This window comes from Channa argus, chromosome 14 (assembly GCF_033026475.1).
Source record: "Channa argus isolate prfri chromosome 14, Channa argus male v1.0, whole genome shotgun sequence".
NCBI lineage: Eukaryota > Metazoa > Chordata > Actinopteri > Anabantiformes > Channidae > Channa > Channa argus.
The window spans coordinates 13234951-13255765 of NC_090210.1; the positions used below are offsets into that span (position 1 = coordinate 13234951).

Sequence of the window (20815 nt, forward strand, 5' to 3'; positions counted from 1 at the left end):
CATGAGTTAATATTAATCAGCGAGTTAGTCTATTGATGCTGGGTGAACTGATAGTGTTTTTTGTTCTGGTTTTGGTTTAGGCTGATGCACATACGTCATACACTCAGATCCTAAACAGATCCTGTTGTTAGCCACATTTTTACAGGCCAGTAAAAGAGTGAGATTCATACTTGGGTTTGAGTTTGCCTCCAATTGATTAGAAGGCCTACATAGCCCTACTGCTTTTCCCTACTCCCCCTTATTTTTTTCGTCCTTTCGGCTTATGCCGTGAGTTCAGGGTCGCCACAGCGGATCATTGTCCGCATGCACAGTTTATTTACGCTGGATGCCCTTCCTGATGTAACCCTCCCCAATTTCTACCGGGCTTGGACAGGCACTGCACAGCTGGGGCTGTTCAGTGGTTCAGGGGTTAAGTGTCTTACCCAGAGACACTTCGACATATATCGAACTGACCCTGTGGTCCGTGGACAACTGCCTTACCAACTGAGCTACAGCCCTCATTGCTAAAATGAATGTGGACACCTCAACCACCAATACACATGAATACATAAAACAGAGAGGTAGAGGGAGAAGTACGATGGGATGTCTGTCTTGTAATCCAGGACCCTGAAGTACAAGGTAACTTCACAGTCACACATACACACTTTGCAAAGCTACATGTAACTGTATGTGACTGTCTTTGCTACGCAAATATTTTCTTTTGTTAATAATGAAGCATTTTAATAATAACTAAACACATCACATTTTAATATATGTTTCTTCCTGAAGTGATCATATTTTTAAATATAGTAAACAAAGAATATAACTTTTTTTTTAATTGGTTAACTATTGCATTTGTTTATTTATTTAATGTTAAGTACCATCATTGTTTTATTTCTCCCTCAGTGAACTAACATAAGATGTCAAAAGTCAAATACTTCAAATGAATCCCTATCAAATCTACCTCAGTGACAAATGCAATTGAAACCCATCAACCTGCATTAGCGCCCATGCATAGAGGGGGCTAATATAGATGATATGGAAAAAAGCTGTTTAATGCCAGGCATTACTTGGAATCAAAGTGAGGACTAAGTGGACTGTGTCCTCTTATAGAGCCAATAAATCCAAACCACACATCAAAGCATGCCAGCGCTCTAGCCCCATAATCCACTTACTAACGGATGAGGATGATGTTATAATGGCACCAGTGCTCGTTATGACTTACACTCCTGTCATGTAAGTCCTGAATGGAGGAGAGAAGACATGGCCTTTCTCAATCTGACAGAGCAGTCATGTTATTAGAGCTGAGGATGTGAGGCATTAAGACACAGGAAGGCAGAAAGATCTAGACTGTCTGGCAGCTACAAGATGATAGCAAGAGGAAGTTCCTTGCTTTGAATATAATAAAACTTTATCATAGCCAGAGTGCCACAGATTGGATCTAATCGCATAATACAATAATGATGGAAATTGACTGTGTTCATACACTTATATAGCAAGGAGAAAGCTTATTTTACACAAATCCATGTTTGGGTGTGTGTCCTGAGAGGCTAATAATGTGAATCTCAAGCAATATTTGTCACGTAAACATTTACTCTTTGTTGTTAAAATAGTTTTAGGATTGTAAAAGAAAATCATTTGTCCCACCTTAAATGTAAATCTAGTTTAGCATGCTTGGAAAATACTATGAGGACCAAAAAGATGTGATCAAAGTAGAGAACAAGGAGCTAGCAAAGAAGACAAATTAAGAAAAGTTTTTTAAAAATGGAGGTTATCTATTATTTCTATTAAATGAATGCTCCCCTCATACTCTACATTTACTACAGCTTGTGACTCCATATGGATGTCTACATATTCATATTCACCTCCCTTGAGACAAATATTGTCTGTTTCAAGCAACTATTGTTTCCAATGTTTTATCTGTAGAAATCCAGAATTCATTTTTACAATTATTCAGGTGTGACTAATTCATTTGGTGGCAGTGAATGAGAGGCGGAAATTCACCATGGTTCTGCAAATACTCTGGAAATTAGAAATGTACAACAGAGTGCAATGGAAATAATAGGTGTTCTGCATAAAACCTTATGACATTCTATTACTATTAGTTCATGGAACTGTGATGATTTTTGAGCCCAAAGTTTCAGATAATACATAATGCATTTTCCAGAGGAACAGAATATCATATAAATACAGCAATTAATCATCCTTTAAATATATTTGGACTTACTGGAAAAGAACAATTTTATACACTTCTACTTTTCTATCTTTTTCTATACGGAAAATCACAGTTTTGGAGAAACTCTGGCTTGCATTTACTTTTATAGCATCATTTTATAGCACTTAGATGTGCTAATTATGCTACTGCCATTTCTAACTTCAGCAAGTTTTAATCCCTAAATTATTGTCTTGCATCATCGCACAGTATATATTATATTTATGGTATATTTTTATTTATAAGATTTGTCTTTTGTGTTTATAATATTGAAAAGGCCACTGTATCACCAAATTACCTATATTAAGGAAGAAACCTGATAGTGGAAACATGCACCGTACATGTTTCCACTGTCGAAATAAAATTCGACCCCTAAACAAAGGCAACCCGAGCAAACACTAAATAGAAGTTTTAAATCATGAGTGTATTATTGAGGAAAAAAGGTTATCCAATACCTGAGTCACCAATGTGAAAAAGCAATCGCCCCCTAAACTTCCAAAAATATTTCAAGAGTATAGTGACAACTCATCCAGAAAGTCACAAAAGATCCAGGCCCCTTTCATCTCAATAAAGGTAATTTTTATGAATTCATTAAAGCAAATGCTCCAGGAAAGTAGAACAGAATTCCAGCATAAGAACACCATGTTTGTTGTGTCAGGTCCAGGGCAACTAAGTCAGAAACCAGAGAATCCCGAAGGAGCACGTCAGGTCAATAGGTCAGCTGCTACGTTCATGTTGTGTAGTTGAAATTGCTATTATGACTAGCAGAGTCATAATTCCCCATGTTTGCATACAATAACCGCATGTATATCTTTACCTAGCTAGTTAGTTGATCTGCAGTAGTTAGCTAATTTAAGATACCTACTTCAATAGCAGCAACAGAGCAACTAGTAAGTTTCTATTTACATACTTGAAGGTCTGTTCCGTTCACTGGTAAATGCACATTCTCTGGCTGATGGCAGCTGAGGTTGGCAACTCTAAAAATCGTTCGTCTTTATAGCTAAGATTGAATTAAGTAATTAAGTCCATTTGCTCTGTTTGGTAGCACATGTGCCGATCCCACCTGTGACAGCTGAAAGACCAAGCACCCATCAACTCCCCTGACAAGGTTGGAGTGAACATGCAGATGGCAGTATTTCCATTTGCTTAAGCAGTCCAATCAGAAAGACTGAGGGGAACTATGATACAGCTAAATATGAGCATACATACATATGAAGACCCCCCCCACCAGTGATTATACTGTAAGATACACACAAAAAGACAGGAAATCTAAATTATTATTAATTTTATTTTATTTTTTAACTGCGCTATATCTTTATCTGCCACGGTTTTATTTTATTATTTTTTTTCTGTTCCTTGTATCAAGTACAATTGTCATTATAGGGACTTTATATATATATGTGTATATAAATACTTATATATATACATATATATATAGCTGGTGTACTGTCCTCTTCATAAATAAACCCTCCTATAAAGCCCCTACAGCAATAAGGATTTATTAAAAGCATGCCATCTGCTTTATAAGGCACTGGCCCTTGCAAAAATCCCAAGAAAGCGGAAAATATTTGATTGTGACGCCATATTGAGTTTGACTGACTTTTCTTGTCTGCTCGCTGAGACACAGCTTGAAGCACAAAACAGACACAGGAGCAGAAGGAAACTGGAAAATAACACCATGCATCACAGACTTCACGGTCTGGTAGATTGGCCCTGTGACCTTCTAGTTATCCGACACTGCTCCGAACTTTAAGACAACTTTTGTTATTTTACAGTGGACTGTGTCGGTCTAATTTGTGCTATATTACTTTAGAAAGCATGTGTAGACAGATGAAGCAAAGAGAAAGCTTTAATACTGCATCTAAGGCAAGAAAAGAAACAGGAGCTCCCAAGTTCAAAATACTCATTCACGTGAAGAAATATAGGCTGCTTGGGATCTCCACAGAGAAGAACACAACGCAGTCTGGTTATTTAGTTAAGGCAAAAGTGCAAAAGTCTAAGGATGGCTTAAAGATGTATGTTTTATATTCACTTTCCTTTTAGCTCTATTTTGGTCAACACCTGAACTCAGCTGGTTGGCTGTTTAGTGCTGGGCTTATCAGGCCTTTTATTTTCTTTGAACTACAAATGTTAAAATCCCTGCTTAGTTTGATAAAACATAATCCAGTTTACTGAACTGAAATTAAGTAATTACAAAAAAATGCAGGTGACATCCACTCTTTTCCACTCACAGTTAAAGTAAAACACAAGCTGACTCTAAATTTTAAATTCTTTTTGGGAACCATGGATGCCCTGTCCTGCAGACGAAAGAGAAGAGGGACCATCCAGCTTTTTCTCAGCAGACAGTTCAAAAGCCTACATCTCTGATAGTATGGGGCTGCATTAGTGCCTATGGTGTGGGCAGCATACACACCTGGAAAGGCACCATCAATGCTGAAAAGTACACAGAGGTTTTAGAGCAACATGCCCTCCAATTCAGACGTCTCTGTCAGGGAAGGTCTTGCATATTTCAGCAAGACAATGTTTAACCACATTCTGCATCCATCACAACAGCATGGCTTCACAGGAGAGTCCAGGTGCTGAACATTTGGCGCATCATAAAACGCAAAATCCGGAGACAAAAGCCCAGGACTGTTGAAATCACAGAGATTTATGTAAGGATTAAAAGTGCCATTTTCTCTTAAACATAATGAAGAAATGTTGCTTATTTAAATACAAATAGCATCTTATAAACTCATTAAGACTGTAACATACCAATAAAAATTATACCTTGGAGTATTTGCGACTATGTCATTAATAAAAAAATATTATTTATAGGCACTGTGCTGTACTTGTACAAATTTTTTTTAGTAGAAATATGCTCCAAAATATCTTCTGTTGTAGAACATTTTACAATTGTAGAAAGTCTTTTTTTTTTTTTTTTTAAACGATATCAGTCATTGTCCAACCTTAACTAAAGTGCTTTGTTGCTTAGAGTCAGCTTGAGTTTCTCTGCATTATGTGCCTTACACACATCCAGTTGAAAACGTTCAACTGTGAGTGCCCCATACAGACTAGGATTACTATACTCAAAATATAACCATATACAGAAATTTGATTGAATATGCAGTTTTGATGAAAGATACAGGTGACAGGGTAGGAATAAAACATCCCTTGCAATCTTTACATCATATAATAAACCACAAAAGTACCTTGGTTCTGTTGTAATGCTGCAAATTAGATAATATGATACTGCATCCTTTTTCTGATGGGGATGTTTTTTACAGATACTATGCTGTACCTTTAATGTTTTTCTCGTTTAATTTGGGGACTTTTATGACTTTTATGTTCTATGATAAATTTTTTGTGTGTTTTTTTTTCTTGTGTGATACACTTTTACTCTCTCTGCTATATGAGATATAAAATAGTTGCGGATAAAGTTGGAAAAGCCAAATTGATGTAAAGCAGTGTCACAAAAATACCAAAAAAATAAATTAATTAAAAGATTGAAGAATGTGTTTTTCATCATAACGCAAAACCTCAGGGCTTCAAACAACTGTTATTGTGGCTTTATTTTCCTAAAAATACTAAAACTAAAACTAAAAGGAATGAAAGAAAAGGTGTTGTTTTTTTTAAACAGAAACATCAGTTTTCATTTTGTTTTGTTTTTTTATTTGTCAAAACCAACCAATGGTGCTTTGCTGTCTGTATCAGGCATTCAGCAGCACTACAAACAGGCCAGGCGTTTGGGCTGTGTGCCTTCCTCATAGCCCATAGGGAAGCCAGGGATTGGTTTGCCTCGCTCAGTCGCCTTTTTAAAAACACGCCATGCTGTGATGCTCAGAAAGCAGCTCTGGAGGCCGGGATTGAGCCGAGGCTACTGCTTTACAAGTGGTCGAGGCCACATTGATTTAAGGTTTATATGATCAATGCTATCAACATGGGTTTTAGGAGAGTCACCACATGAATGCCAAAATCCATCAAGCTGAGCTGTGTCACAATGGCCATCACCTCACAAACACACTGCCAATTTGTATCTGTGTGTGTGTCTGTGTCTTACTGCACATTAAATGTTCAATATTTGTCATAGATAAATGCAGTTTTGTGACAAACACAGGTACTGGTTCAACACAGAGGGCACCGGTAATTGTGATCTCACACTTTTGCTAAAAAAGGCTTTTTCTAGTATAAGATGACATTATATTATGTATTCTGAACATGTGGTTTATCAAAAAACGAAAAGAATGGGACAACATTCCTCTCCTAAACTCCAGCAACTGGTCTCCTCAGTCGCCAGACGTTTACAGGCAGTTGTTAAAAGAAGAGGGGATGCTACACAATGGTCAACATTGCCCTCTTCCAACTTTCTGAGACGTGTTGATGCCATCAAATTCAAAATTCAAAAATATTTTCCATGAAAACGTAAAATATCTCAGTTTCAACATCTGATGTGTTGTTTATGTTCTATTGTGATTAAAATATGGGTTGATGAGAATTCCAAATCATTCCATCCTGTTTTTATTTTATGTTACACATCCTCCCAACGTTTTTGGAATTGGGGTGTATAAGCTCCTTTATACCTCACATAAAGACACTATATAGTGTACTACCACTGCCATAAAGCCCCCCTAAGTGGGGACCCCTTACTATGACAGCTGGATACAGTTAGCTAGGCCAGACACCTTTAACTGTCATATGGTGTGTCAGGACAGTGAACCAAGCATGTGTGTGACATCGTCAGATTTAAAAGAACTTTGTAAATAAAGCCTTTCTCAATCTGAAATGACTAAATTTATTGGGTGTATTATTTATATGAGGGTTGGGGACGTTAAGCTTGGTCCCCCAGAGAAACAACAGTGTGAAGTGAGTTAAATAAAAATATAACACATATTATCAATCTAACATGGTATGCCATAGATTTTTTACTGATTTATTTAGTCCTTTATTTACAAATAGAAGAATAACAATTGTGCATTTTTTCTGGACAAATGAAAATAACTGGTTGTACCAGGATCTATGCATAGTGTAATACGGCAATTACACTACACTATGTACTTACTCGAAACAATGGATTTATTTTTCAGTTACTGTTCAAACGTACAGTATTACTGTCAAATTTACTTTTTCAGAAAAAGGAGACTACACTAAAGGAGCATCTCCTGTGCAGTTAACATCAGACACCATCTGCGTCTGACAGACTCAAATGCTTCTCACCTTTTGGGTTGAGTTTGCACTGTGAGGGTCTTTTTTTTTTTTTTTTCCACACTACTGATCCATGGTGAACTTGTACCTCGAGGGCTTCCACACAGCCGAGGAAAATCAAACCGGGCCGTATCGACCAAATTCTGTATCATGCAGGAAAATGGACCAAATTACAAGCTTTTCTATTATATTTGTGAGTCTTTGACACCTATGTTAGAGGTCAGGTTTCTCTATGAAGTTTGCCACAATTAAAAAGTTGATTTTTATTCCTAAGTAAAAAAAATTATAAAATCTGAATCCCCAGTTTGAAAAGCATATTAGCCTTTCACATAATGTAATTGACTTGTTTGAATGCTTCTGTACTGATTGGATTGATCCATTGAGACCCTGTGGCAAAACAGCAACTGATTAAAAAAAAAGAAAAAGAGAGAAGTATGTGTAGCAATGAATACACCGATACACCAGAGGTTAAGATTCTCAGCAAATAAACAACTTAAAATTCACATCTTTCTGGCTACATTTATCCAGGGCATTGGGATTTACCTCGTCACTGTCTGTGCCTTTGGGGTTCACGCTGAAGTTGAGGACATGTGTTTGAACTGTCAGTGTCTCACCTGGTGTTGGTACAGACACACACAAGGTTAGTCATCTATTATGGATGAACAGCCGCACCCAGTGGAGGACACCGTGGTCACCTTGTCGGATGGGAAAACACAGGGAGAAGCTTTGAACCCAGTTTGAGGAAGCCTCCAACTTTGAAAATGCACTTTAAAAACACGGGAGTTTAACAGCTGAAAAATCCACTCTACGCTCATTTGAATATCATCTTCAGTCCTGCATTTTGAAAAAAAGTGAGAGGACAACCTCAATCATCAGGTAAGAATATGGCATGAGTAGTCTAATGGATAAAATTACTTTTCTGGTTTCAAGCCTTAGGTTCAGTGTGGTTCACTGATATTGATTCCCTTTTAGGAAAAGGCCCATAATAAATCTGACTAGTCCTCAAGCCTAAAAATGCTGGAGTCCCAACTCATCCATTAGGTGTAAACGGTCTCTTGGTGGGCACAGTGGCCAGGCAATGAACTGTGGAAGATCAGACGTTCTGGTGAGTGGCCGGGATGTGCAGACCTGGGACCAGTTCGAGTCAGTTTCATGTTCGTGATGAAAACATGGCAGCAGAACTGTAAATCACAACTCTTGAGATGAATGTTAAAGTAAACGAAGTATTTTTTTTCAAAGCTGAAGAGGTTTGTGGATTTTAGTATGCTGTAAATAGATGCACCAGATGTTAGCTGATATAATTCTTAGTAAATTCATAACTGATCAGCATCAAATTCATTATCCACACTTGATGAATTAGTGTTACTTTAAGTAAAAGTTATTTTCTGGGACAGATGGTCTTATACAAATAGACATCTGAAGGCATCATCTTGGGGTCTGGGGAAGTTCAATGGCCATTTTTTCAGTCCACCAAAATATGATGAGTTGAATCACTGATAAAATCTGACATTTGACATACTTTGGTCGCTATATTGGTCGTGATGATGCTTGGAATGTGGTCTACATGTCACACTTTCTTAAACATGTCTTAAAATAAACATGCACCTCAATCCCTTCAGTTTGTGCTGGTAGCCCTAAAACTCTTGATAAATCAATAACAGAGAGCTGCACAAAGTCTTTCTTTTTTTCATTAATAAATTATCATACTTATATATTTACATATGTATATGTATATATACATATATATGTATATATACATACATACATACACACACACACACACACACACACACACACATAGCAAGAAGAATTCTTGCTTCAGCCCCTAAGATCTAGAAAACAGTACAAACAACTGGATGCTGTCCACCCAGTCCCAGCTACGTGCCAAAGTGTCTTCGGGCAAGAGACTGAACCCCAAGTTGCTCCCAATAAGTCAGGTGAGCACCTTGCATGGCAGCCATCAGTGTGTGAGTGTGTGTGAATGGGTGAATGAGAAGCAACATTGTAAAGTGTCCATTTACCATTTAACACAGAGTGTACATAAGTCTAAAGCTTCAGACACAGGCCAGGTTTCCTCCTCATTCGCTGAGCTAAACATCTGAGCACACATGAGTCATGTTACATGTTTGTTTTCCAGCGGGCTGACTTTGCAGGCATTCCATTAGCCCACAACTAATGGTCAGTAATGGATCAAATTAAGCAAAACATGGTTTGCTGGGTCTTGGGTGGGGTCGGGTCTCAAATTTGGCAGTGCTAGTCAGGTCCAGGCTAGATTTTTAGGTCAACACACAACTCTACTTGAAATGTGGCCACCTAACAAAGAGCAGACAAAGCGAGAAACAAAGACAATTCTATCTGTTCCATTCTGACCCACTGTACTTGACCTGTGAGTGTACACAGTTTGTCTGAGCAATGAGTAATTATTGCTGACATGTCGGTTGCTTTGGGGCTTAAACTTCACATACAGTAGATTAGATTATCTGGCTAAACAGTTTATGTGCATCATTGTGTAATAAAGCCCCTTTGCACTCACTGCAGTGGGATATCTAAAATGAAAGATGGCAATCATAAGAGAAATGTGATAAAATCTTTTGTCATCAATCCAAAAATTACTTGTCCACTGACAATCAAGTGATCCCAATATGAGTTCTTTAGTATTATCCAATACTTGTATTTATCCACGGTAAAATTTGATCAAATAGAGCATATATCTTAGACACTTAAATAATAGCTCTTTGGTTATATACCAGCTACATTGGTCCTTGAAAATCTTTGAATCCTGCAGAATTTTCTCTACTTCTGAATAATGTGACTTGAAATGTGATCAGATATTCATGCAAGTCCTAAATCTAGATAAAGGAAACCCGATTAAAAAACTGAAACAAAAACATTATGCACTTATTTATTATGGAATATTATCTAATGTTAAATATTTATGTGGCAAAAGTATGTGAGCCTATTCTTTCAGTACTGTAAGTGGTGGTGTTTGCAACAAAAACATGAATTAAATTTTTCTACTTATAAATTATGACACTGTCACCACCATGAGAAAAGGCTCTTATGTTGGAAAGCAGCGTTTAATTATCACCAAACATTATTTTAACAGCCTTCTAGCTTATCCACATGGCCTTTAACAAACTCTATGGTCAGCAATGTTCTTTTTGGAGAGTAGTTTGTTTCATTCATCAGTCCCACTAGGATTTCCTCCACTAATTGTTGCAATTGCAACATCACAATTTGCAGGGAGGAGCTCTGCCCTGCACACCATTGTTGTTTTGGGTTGATAGTGGCTTCAAGAACACAGATATTAACCGCTGCTACAGAGGCCTTTTGCTACCTCCTGTAGACATTACCTTGAGGTTCCGCGTGACCTTCTGGACAGTTACACACTTTGCTTTTGACATGATCTTTGTGAATCGGCCACTCCTGGGGAGGCTTAACAATTGTGTTGAACGTTCTCTATTTGTACACAATGTAAATGACAATACACTGGTTTGAATTGTTTTTAGTAACCCTTTCCAGCTTGGTAAGCATCAAAATATCTTTTTCTAAGGTTTTCAGCAATCTCCTTTGTTCGAACAATGACACACTTCTACAAACTGTTGTTGTCTAGACCGGTCTTTGATAGTAAAGACCCAGATTTGTCATCAGACAGGGCCTCTCAGACTCACACCTGATTGTCATTCTGTTGACTGAAACAGCTGACTTTAATTTGCAGCTCAAATGATGCAATAAATAAATTAATAAGTTAATTGTTTTTGTCTCATTTGTTCAATCGGGTTCACCTCAAATTGGCATCTTACAGTCTGAAAGAGTTTGCAAGTTGCAAGTTTTTATTATACCTACTGTACAGCCTGACATGCAGTCCCGGAAAGACTTTGTTGTAGCAATGGTGCCAGATATACTCGCTTTGGTGAGTACAAAGCTAATATTCCTGAAATGATGCCAAAACCAAAACTGAACTAAACTGGCACTATGTCTTGTTTCATATTGTTTTCTTCCTGTTTTTATTTTATACCCATTGTACATTGTTCCTAAGATGTTTAATCATACCCCTGCTTCCTTTTCCCACAGGTGTCCCAGAATTATTCCTGTGCTGACTACTATTGTCTTGCAGCCTCCAATGACAAACAACAGAAACAGGTCCAGTAACAGGTGTGTGGTTGAGCTAAAAATCCTGCAAAGCCACCATCACAGGATCCTTTTTGCATCCACAAGGAGCTGAACAAGTGACACGGCTTTGGATTTATAGGTCGGGGCCTCCAGCAGAGTGGCAAGCTGCAGCAGGGCCTGGGCAGCGCAGCAGCAACACCACTTCCATCTGTTGTCACGGTCTGCTCATATCTGCATGCTAATCCTCCTCTACCCACACCTTCATGAAAACACCCTGGTGGCAATGCTACTGCTGCAGCTCCTTACAGGATGAGGAATTAGCAGAGCAGAGAGCACAAAGACACAGACCTGAGCTTGATGGGATGTGAAATGCAGATATATCGAGGACTAAAAATGGGAGATTAGAGGAAAATCAAAGAGGTAAGAAGCAGAACCTCTGGACTGGCTATCTCATTTCCACATAGAAATGTTGTCACCACTCTCACCTGAGTGCTTAATACATCAGCTTGGTATTTGCTAATACATGCAAAACATGCTGAGGATAGTCAAGGTCAGTTATTTGTCATTATTTGAAGGTCTTGAGGTGGTTGACATTCAGTGGGTGTTGATGTAAAGCTCCCTACCTCTGTTCGGTTCATGTAGCTGCTAGCAAAAGTCTTCTCAAGCTGACTAATCATTTGTGTATGCAGCTATAATATGCTTTCAATGTCTGAAAATACATATCATCCATCAAAGCACGATTGTAATGTCTTTGGGCTTGAAAAGGGCACTGGGAGTAGGTGTGGCATATCTAAGATCTAATATCTCTAAGATCTCTATACATTTCCTCAGGCAAGAGAAAGAAGCAGTGAGATCTAAGGATTCATTTCCTACTCTGCCGACATGGCAGATAAGGTTGGATACAGTGCAGGCACTGCAAAAATCTACATTCTGCAACTGTAAGGTGAAACTTTATAAATGTTCCACACAGAAGTTCAGGTTTTTTTGCTGCCTATAGTTTGTGAAACGTTAACCAACATCAAAAAGAGTATATGCTTTAATTATTGGGAAACCCACTGCCTCAGAGTCCACCCTTAATCGCTCTATGTCTTTACAATCAATGTCAAACACATCCCTCCCCTGTGACAGGCTGCAGAACAGGAGGCTAGAGTGCATGCTGTGCACTCAATATGGGTTCAATATAAACAAATCAGGCAGAGGATTGACAGCAGCAAAGCTTTTTTCTGGTCATTACACCAGATATTTTATAAATGAAAACATACGGAAATACAGAAATCAAGATGGAAGTGTTTTTTTCTAATGATCTCCTCATTTTCAAGTGAAAGACTTTTAATTAAAACTTCCTTTTGACTCCACGTGAAAGATATGCTAAAATATGACGTCCAAACAGTTTCCATTTTTAGTTGCTTTGTGAATAGCCAGGATCGGAACAGACAGTTTTTACCATGACAGAGATGTGGAGGATGCGGAGCTCCTCCTTTGTTGAATCATTGGCTGGGTCTTCAGTTGGTTCTGGGAGATTCAGGCTGCCATCCTGGTGGTGAATGTGGAAAAGCAGAGTGCCATTCTCCAGCCATTGCTGCCGCCAGCGCACCAGAGGGATGTCCTCTGAATTCCCAGAGATCTCTGCCAGACACAATGCAAAACAAAGAAGACTAGATGAGAACCTTTCTGTAGTTGCACCACACATATCTTAGCCACTATTACAAACATTAGGATGAAGATCGAATGAAATTTAGAACAGAAAAAATGTGGTTAAGTTTGAAAGCCACAGGAGCAAATCAATGTGATAGGATAGAGCTTGCCCTGTAATTTTACTCATTTTCTTCCAGTTGAAAGTCTTTCCCGCTTAGATTTTTTTGTTGACCGAGTTATTTGATTGTCAGCAAGTGACAGGTGACATTTCATATACAGCAATGTAAACCTTGAGACTGAATTCCCATGAAAAGTGGAACAGATGTGGTCCCCAGACGTGACATGCTAACACCAACAAAGACAGTAATTGTAATACATTTTACCCTAAACCAACTGACTTTGAGCCTGTTAGTGTTTTCTCTGTGATCATGTCAGCTGTTAAGACTAGGCTCAAAGTTTTTAGAGTTTGCAAGCTGTTTTTTTTTTTTACACAGATGTCACTGGCATTTTCAACCAAGACGCAGATGCAACTTCACAAGCAATGATTTTTATTATTGATACATGTGATAATTAGTTGCCATATAGTGGCCATAGTTATTATAACAGAAGCAATAAGTAAAGTAATGAAAAACCAGCAAAGTCTATGTGAATCTGTTGGAGATAAAACACAGAATTTTGATGTAGGAGTTTAAATTGTTTCTTTCTTTTCTTTAGAGATGTCAGTCAAGTGTCTCCCCTGGCATTTAACTTTTTTGTCATAGATCAGTCATATGTCAGCTAAAAGAGGAATTGGTTTGAATGGTGGCATGAATTGAGAGTTAATCAGTGTGTATGCAGGATGAGTAGATCCTAGTTGTCAGTTAGAGACCCGGTTTGTGTCAAAGCTGTCCGGGATTAGGCTTAATTACACATGTTGTGCCTAACTCTAACTTTGTCATTTTTGGCCTGAAATTAATAAATCAAGCCAATACAAAATACAAATATCAGGTTAAAGGTTGAACTTTGGTATTGTAACCATGTCAACAAATGTCCAGGGTATGACTTGGATGACATCTACCTACTGTGCCTGCTGACAGGTCGAGAAGAGACCCACTAAATCGGAAAACTTTCAAATCAAGTGGTCACGTTGTCAAAGTGTACTGTCCCTTAACTAGGCGAAAGACAGAATAGACTTCTCAAAACTCACAAAAATGTCTCAGTCTTAAGGTGCTAGAACGGATGAATAAATGGGGGCTAACTGCATTTTATGAGTACAGTCAGACTCAGTCATCCCCCTTTCCTATACCTGAAACCACTCTGCTGCCAGATTACATCCATCTTACTGAGAACAAACATGAGAAGAAATGATTTAACTCAAAAGATAAGGATGAGTAAAGAGTGATTTTATGGAAACAAGCAGAGCATAAGAAACAGTGTTCTTTGTGTCACAGCTCAGATCCTAAGACAACACATTTCACTCTAAGCTGTTTGAAATATTAGTGATGTATGCCAAAACACACACTCAGCACAGAAATGAAAAACATTATAAATGCATGACAGAGCTTTACGGGTGATTTTGTTTTACGAATGTGTGAAGAGCAGCAAAGATGCATCAGGCACATGAGTCCTGAGAAGAAAGCACTGACAGGAAGACATAAATTGAAACAAAGATCAGAGAAAGCGTAACAGAATCCGAACCAAATCCCCCTAAGAAAGTGCTGCAATAGGCGACTACTGGAAATGTATATCCATAAAAGAGGTCTATCTGTCTCCAACACTTTTACCAAAGACACAATTTTCATGCTTTTCAGTGAACAGAAAGCTTAACAATACAAGAAAGCGTCAGCTTAATACGGTGCTGCGCTTGCCTTGTTGAACATCTCTCTCTATACTCTGTGCTCTCTGTACTTGTTAATGAAATACAATTTGGACTGCACGCACACACAGACTTGTCAACAAACACAACTGGACACGCCATACATTGTTGTGAAACTTGGAATGAATTCCTTTGAAATAAAACGCTGGAAAAAGTCAAGTTGCCTTTACACAGCTGCTGCTCTGGAACAGTGCATGCCAGAACACAGAAATGGCTGTAGGTGAAATACAACCACAGTCTTATTTTTCTGGACACCCTTTGTTTCCAAATAAAGGTATGACTGGGCATTTTTCAACACTTTTTGAGGTGGCTTGCTATGACAGTTTCCCATTTAAAAATATTACTGGGGAAAATGATGGTATCATACTATATGATATCCACAAACCCTATTTCCAGAAATGTTTGGACAGCATGCACTATATAAATAGTTAGAGAATGCAATGATTTACGAATAGTTTGAAAACTATTTTTACTGTACTGAGACAACATATTAAATGTTGAAACTTTGAATTTTTATTTAAAATATGCACATTTTAACACTTTTCAAATTTATAGTGCTTTAATAAACAAACAAACAAACAAACAATAGCCCAGTGTCATAACTGGGTACACAAAGAGCTAGCAGCTCAGACTTTTTGAAGTAAAGATGGGGTAGGGTTTATCACATTAAATCGAGACTAATGTGTCTCAACATAGAACCTTATAAAGAATTTGGAAATTTAGTGTTCATAATATCTTTAAAGTATTCATAGAATTCAGAGAAACCTCAGTATTTAAGCAATATTTAACTGTTTTGATCTTGAGGCCCTCAGGCAGCACTGTGTTAAAAAAGGGATGATTCTGTAGTGAAAATCCCTGCAGGGTGTCAGAACTACCTCTAAAAACCATTGTCAGCGAGCAATGTTTGTCTCCGCATCCACACATGTAAATTAAACCTCTGCCAAGCAAAGAAATAACCATATATAAACAAGATCCAGAAACTTTGCTGTCTCTACCACACTGAACTTGCCTGTTCTATTTACGATGGAAAATAGGTTTCAAAGAATTTGTAAAACTTTAGATTATCTTCTGTTATCAACATTCTACACACAGTTCTTCACAGTTCTTCTTTGTAAATGAGTAGTACTGTACTCTTTTACACAATACAAAAAAGGAACATTTACTTCCACACATGGTTCAAAAAAAGTGCTCATCTTTCTTCTGTTTTGGATGTAAATCAACTCATGGATGAAAAAAAAGCCTTTTGTCATGACTTTATTCAGTCACTGTTTATTTGCCTACTTCAGATCATTCCTTTCTTCTGCAACACTGATGAAAAACTGCGTTCTTACTGAAACAGGTAATAGCTACATCTTGTATTACAGAAGCATTTTAACCCAAAGTTATTTATTTCATAAATATCGTGTTTAGTGGCAATGGAACTTCTTCTTTCTTCCTTTTAAAACTGTAGTTCTGCAGAATGACAATGGCAAATTTCAAATAGTGTAAACATCCACAGCATGCATCTTTCTTGTTATTAAGAGTAGCATAGCGTATGAATATCTAAATACCCAGCAGACAACAAAGGAAATGGAACTGCACACCCCCCCAGCTGCTGAATCTGCTTAGTATTATTCAGAGAAAAAAAAAAAACAGTTGTCTCTCACAAGTGCGACAGGCAAACAAGGTTTATATGTGGGCAAAGTCAATTCCAAGGATGTGTGTAAATGTAAATGCATTTCATTAATGTATTGCAATTGTGTAGCATGAAATGTTTTGCCAAAAGATAAACAAGGAATGTCAGAAATATGATGACATACTGTATGATCTATAGAAACAGCCATCCTGTAAAATGAAACTTTTTTATGGGATCCATTATTGTTAGCTGGGTCTGTTAATGCCTTACAAAATTCTAATGAGGGATCTGCATATCACATCCTGTTTAAAGTCACTAATATGGAACACAGTGCAAACCCTTTTCCTGTTTATGGATTACTTTGGAAACTCTGCCACGGAAGAGACCCAGTGCATGTGTACAAACCTAATATCTATATATATTATGTTACTGGTATACAAGCGATCAGATTATTTAAAGCCACTTTACACACAGTGGGTGCAAACACAATGCCGAGCAGAAAAGTGCACTGAAAGGGCCACAGTTGATTAGCGGATATTCCATAATTGATCAAAGTCCTATCTATGTGCTCTCTTGTTTTTTTGTCTTTTGTACAACAGCACAGTACGGCCCAGTGATGGTTGCAGGGAGAACTCATATTCTGTAAAGAATAATGAGGATTAGGCCTGATCAAAAGAAAAGCAGCCAAAGGAAGGCAACATTGTATCAGTGACTTCAGCTCTCACACCACAAAATTTATCACTGTAAAGCCTAGATGTAGAGATCTATAGATAAACACAGGCAAACCCCAAACTACACGAGATCATTACACTGATTACTGCCTAAGATGCAGTTGCGAGCAAGATTTTTCTGCTGATCACAGGCTTTAACACATTCTTAACTTCAGCAGCTTGAGTTCCAGCACCTTTACACCTGCAAAACATGGGTCTTAAGTGAATCTGGGCTTTAGGTATTGACCGAGCAGTGGAAGTCCAAAAATAAATAAATAAATAAACTGCTTTTTGGGATATTGATTCAGACCAAATACTTTAAACTTCCTCTGACAAATCCCCCAACTATAGGATGAAGCAATATGGAATCGTACAAGGATGCTACTCAGTTACATGCTGTGCCAAATACTTATCTCTCCATATATGAGACAACTGTACACAAAATAATCCTAAAGCTCTTCTAAACATTCCAAAGACACCATTTTAAGCCAAACTACATTTAAGCAATAAACATAATATTAAGTTGTCTACGTAGAACATTTCACATAAAACCCTAATTTTCACAATTTATGTGGAGTTTGTTGCATAACAATTTTTAGACTTTCTAGCACCTCTTTGCTCTGGATTGAAATATCTTCACAGTGATTGGATGGACTGCATGGACTTTGTCGGGGGGATGAATGGTTCCTGGACTTACAGTGTGGATACCAGATCAAAACATGGCACACATTCACTCATATAAAATACGTCCAGTGAAGATGCTGAAAAATGTCCAGCCCTAATCATTACCTAAATGATACCTCATACTCCACAAACACACACACACACACGAACAGGGATAAAGCAAAATAATCCGACAGCTATTCTAAATGTTCCAAATGACAGTGATTGGATTGACTGAATGGATCAAAAATGCATTCACAGTTATATAGCTGCTCCCTTGTAACATTTCTCGATGGGAAAAACACTTTTCACTTGCATGTGTGCGTCACATGACCAAAGCAGAAGTTGCAGCACCACAGTCTGTCTGCTACACCAAAATGATTATCAAGTTGACTAGTGTAAAAGTGAAATTTTTGGTTAAGAGTAAAATTCCTTTTATCGTAGAAATTCAATTGGCCTAATGTTTGACCCCGCATCATCATTATCTTCCAAATGAGCTTCAGACAATACTGTAGCTTTAGCACTAACAAACACTGATGAACAAGTATGCATCCTGACACACAAAGCTTAACACCAGTGCTTTTCAGCTCCTATATTCCACAAGTTAACATTATTTACAGTTTTGTAAATGTACATGCAGCTAAGTTTTAAATTCAATTAACTTCAACTTTATATATATAGCGCCAATTAACAACAAAGTCATCTCAAGGCACTTTACATAGTAAAGTCAAGACTATACTAATATGTAGAGAAAACCCTACAAATCCCCCCTTGAGCAAGCCCTAGGCAACAGTGGAGAGGAAAAACTCCCTTTAACGGAAGAAACCTCCATCAGAACCAGGCTCAGGGTGGGCGGCCATCTGCCTTGACCGGTTGCGGTGAGTGGAAAGTTGAGAGATAAAAGAAAGAGCAACAAAAAAGCAACAACTAAATATTGGGCAAGTTTTCTTGTTTATATTTGGATTTCACTCTCTGTGCACTTTCTGTGTGAGCACTCACCTCACCTTAAGTATTAATGGTAAAAGCAGGTGTCATTAACATTGTGTGCACGCGTTTTACGTGCTTTCGATTACAGTGCAGTTCCTACTAGCACTTCAGTTACTGCTGTGTGAGCGCACGCCACCTCCTTTGTCAGACAGCCCATTATGCTGATTACTTGCAAAGGAAACACCGGCATGCTGGATAATAGCCATAACCCTTATATAGATTATAAGCTGTTTACAAACTAAAACGCTTAATGCTTTTACTCTGACACAGCATTGTGTGTGTTAGTAACTGTGAGAGTATAACGAGGTTAGGCCTGACAATAACTGATGCCCCCATGCCGCAGTGAACAGAGACTTCTCTCTGCCCATAAATAAGATTTAAGAGTCCCGACTGGTTTTAACCTAAATGCAAATGATGTGTCAGAGTGTGACAGGGCACTTTTTAAAAAGTGTGTTATTTCTTCCCCTGGGGACTAGTTTGCCATGAGAGTGGGATTAATGAGACTGCTAAGCCTTTGTGCATGGGACAATGTAGAGTACCACCCAGCAGAATGGTAATGAAAGAGAGAAAGAAAGACAGAAAAGCGAGGACGATGAAGAGACAAAGAAGGGGTAAAGGGAAGGGTGGAGAAGCAGAGAAAAAAAATGAAGAAAGTGGCCACCTACCAGCATTAGAATGGATCAAAGTAATCTGATTATGCTGCTTTATTCGTGTTGCTCCTCTGAATGCAGATTTGCTGAAGCATTTAGTTAAAAGGGGGTTTAAATTCCTTTAGAATTAAAGTGATGTAACATCTGTCTTAAGCATTTTGAAATCTCCACTCTAAGCAAAAAAAAAAGAATAAAAAATCCTGGCACAACACATTTTTCTCTTCCCTAATTGACAGAGTCATACTGTAGGACACTACAGTGTGATGTGATAGATTGGAAGATGTGCTGTGCAGCTGTCACAGGTTTAATTACATGCACAGTATACATACAAGCTTGTTCTCCTTCGAGCAATAAGTCTCAAAAGCCTCTTCTTTTGCAAGTACAGCTGTTAAAATTTAAAAATCTGCCCAGGGATTTAAGAATTAAAAATTTATTCTGAAGATTAATGCAACATAATAGAAAGGAACAAATGACAGCAACGTAGAATCCCTGATGCAGGTTCAGGGATATGCAGGGCACATTTTTGGGAGAATTCAGCAACATAACTCTGTCAGATTTTAGCACCCAACAGGGAGGTTTTGTTCTGTTCAAGGCAATAACATCACAGTGAAGTGTCAGCAGTGGAATAATATCATTCATCTTATTGGAGAGTGCTTCAGGATAAGATGAGGGGCTCAGTGTTAAACTAGATCTGCAGCAGATTTATACAGGCCCTCTGGGACCTTTCAGGTTACAGCATACTGCTAACAATGTCACTAGGCTGTGTTTTAGCCTAGTGTCACTACAATAACACAAGTAATCAGTACTGTATATCCAAATTACAAAAAAACTTGTTGATTTACTTTCAACAAGTCTTCTTTTTTAAAACACATGCCCATAGCATTGAAAAAGTGATACTTTTTGAAAGCCTGGCAGTATAAAGGTCCTTATTAACAGTTTTATGAACTTTTTGAGTCATTAGTATTATAATAATTTCCAACAGCACACATCAAAATATTCAGTTGATATTTCACTGCTGTAAAACTACTAATTTCATTGAGCACTCTTGTAATTGAAAAGTGCAATTACATTTGAAATTGGTGTTCTGGGTCAGAAGAAATCAGAGAAAAAGGGTATAATATGCCCTTTCACTCAGAAAGGTAAAAATCCTACAACACCCATGAGTCATTGCGCTCTGACATTTCCAAGGCCGCACCCCCGCTTGCCGCGATTGGT

The 20815-nt window shown here is 37.9% G+C and overlaps 1 protein-coding gene across 6 annotated transcripts in view; it reads right to left on the reverse strand.

The window, feature by feature from the left end:
* astn1 (astrotactin 1) overlaps positions 1–20815 on the reverse strand; it is a 391153-nt gene that overhangs the window by 305401 nt on the left and 64937 nt on the right. For all 6 annotated transcript variants that reach the window (XM_067474376.1, XM_067474375.1, XM_067474374.1 and 3 more), the window contains exon 2: positions 12930–13111. In XM_067474376.1, coding sequence (XP_067330477.1) covers positions 12930–13111 — 182 coding nt within the window. The remainder of the gene's footprint in view (positions 1–12929; positions 13112–20815) is intronic.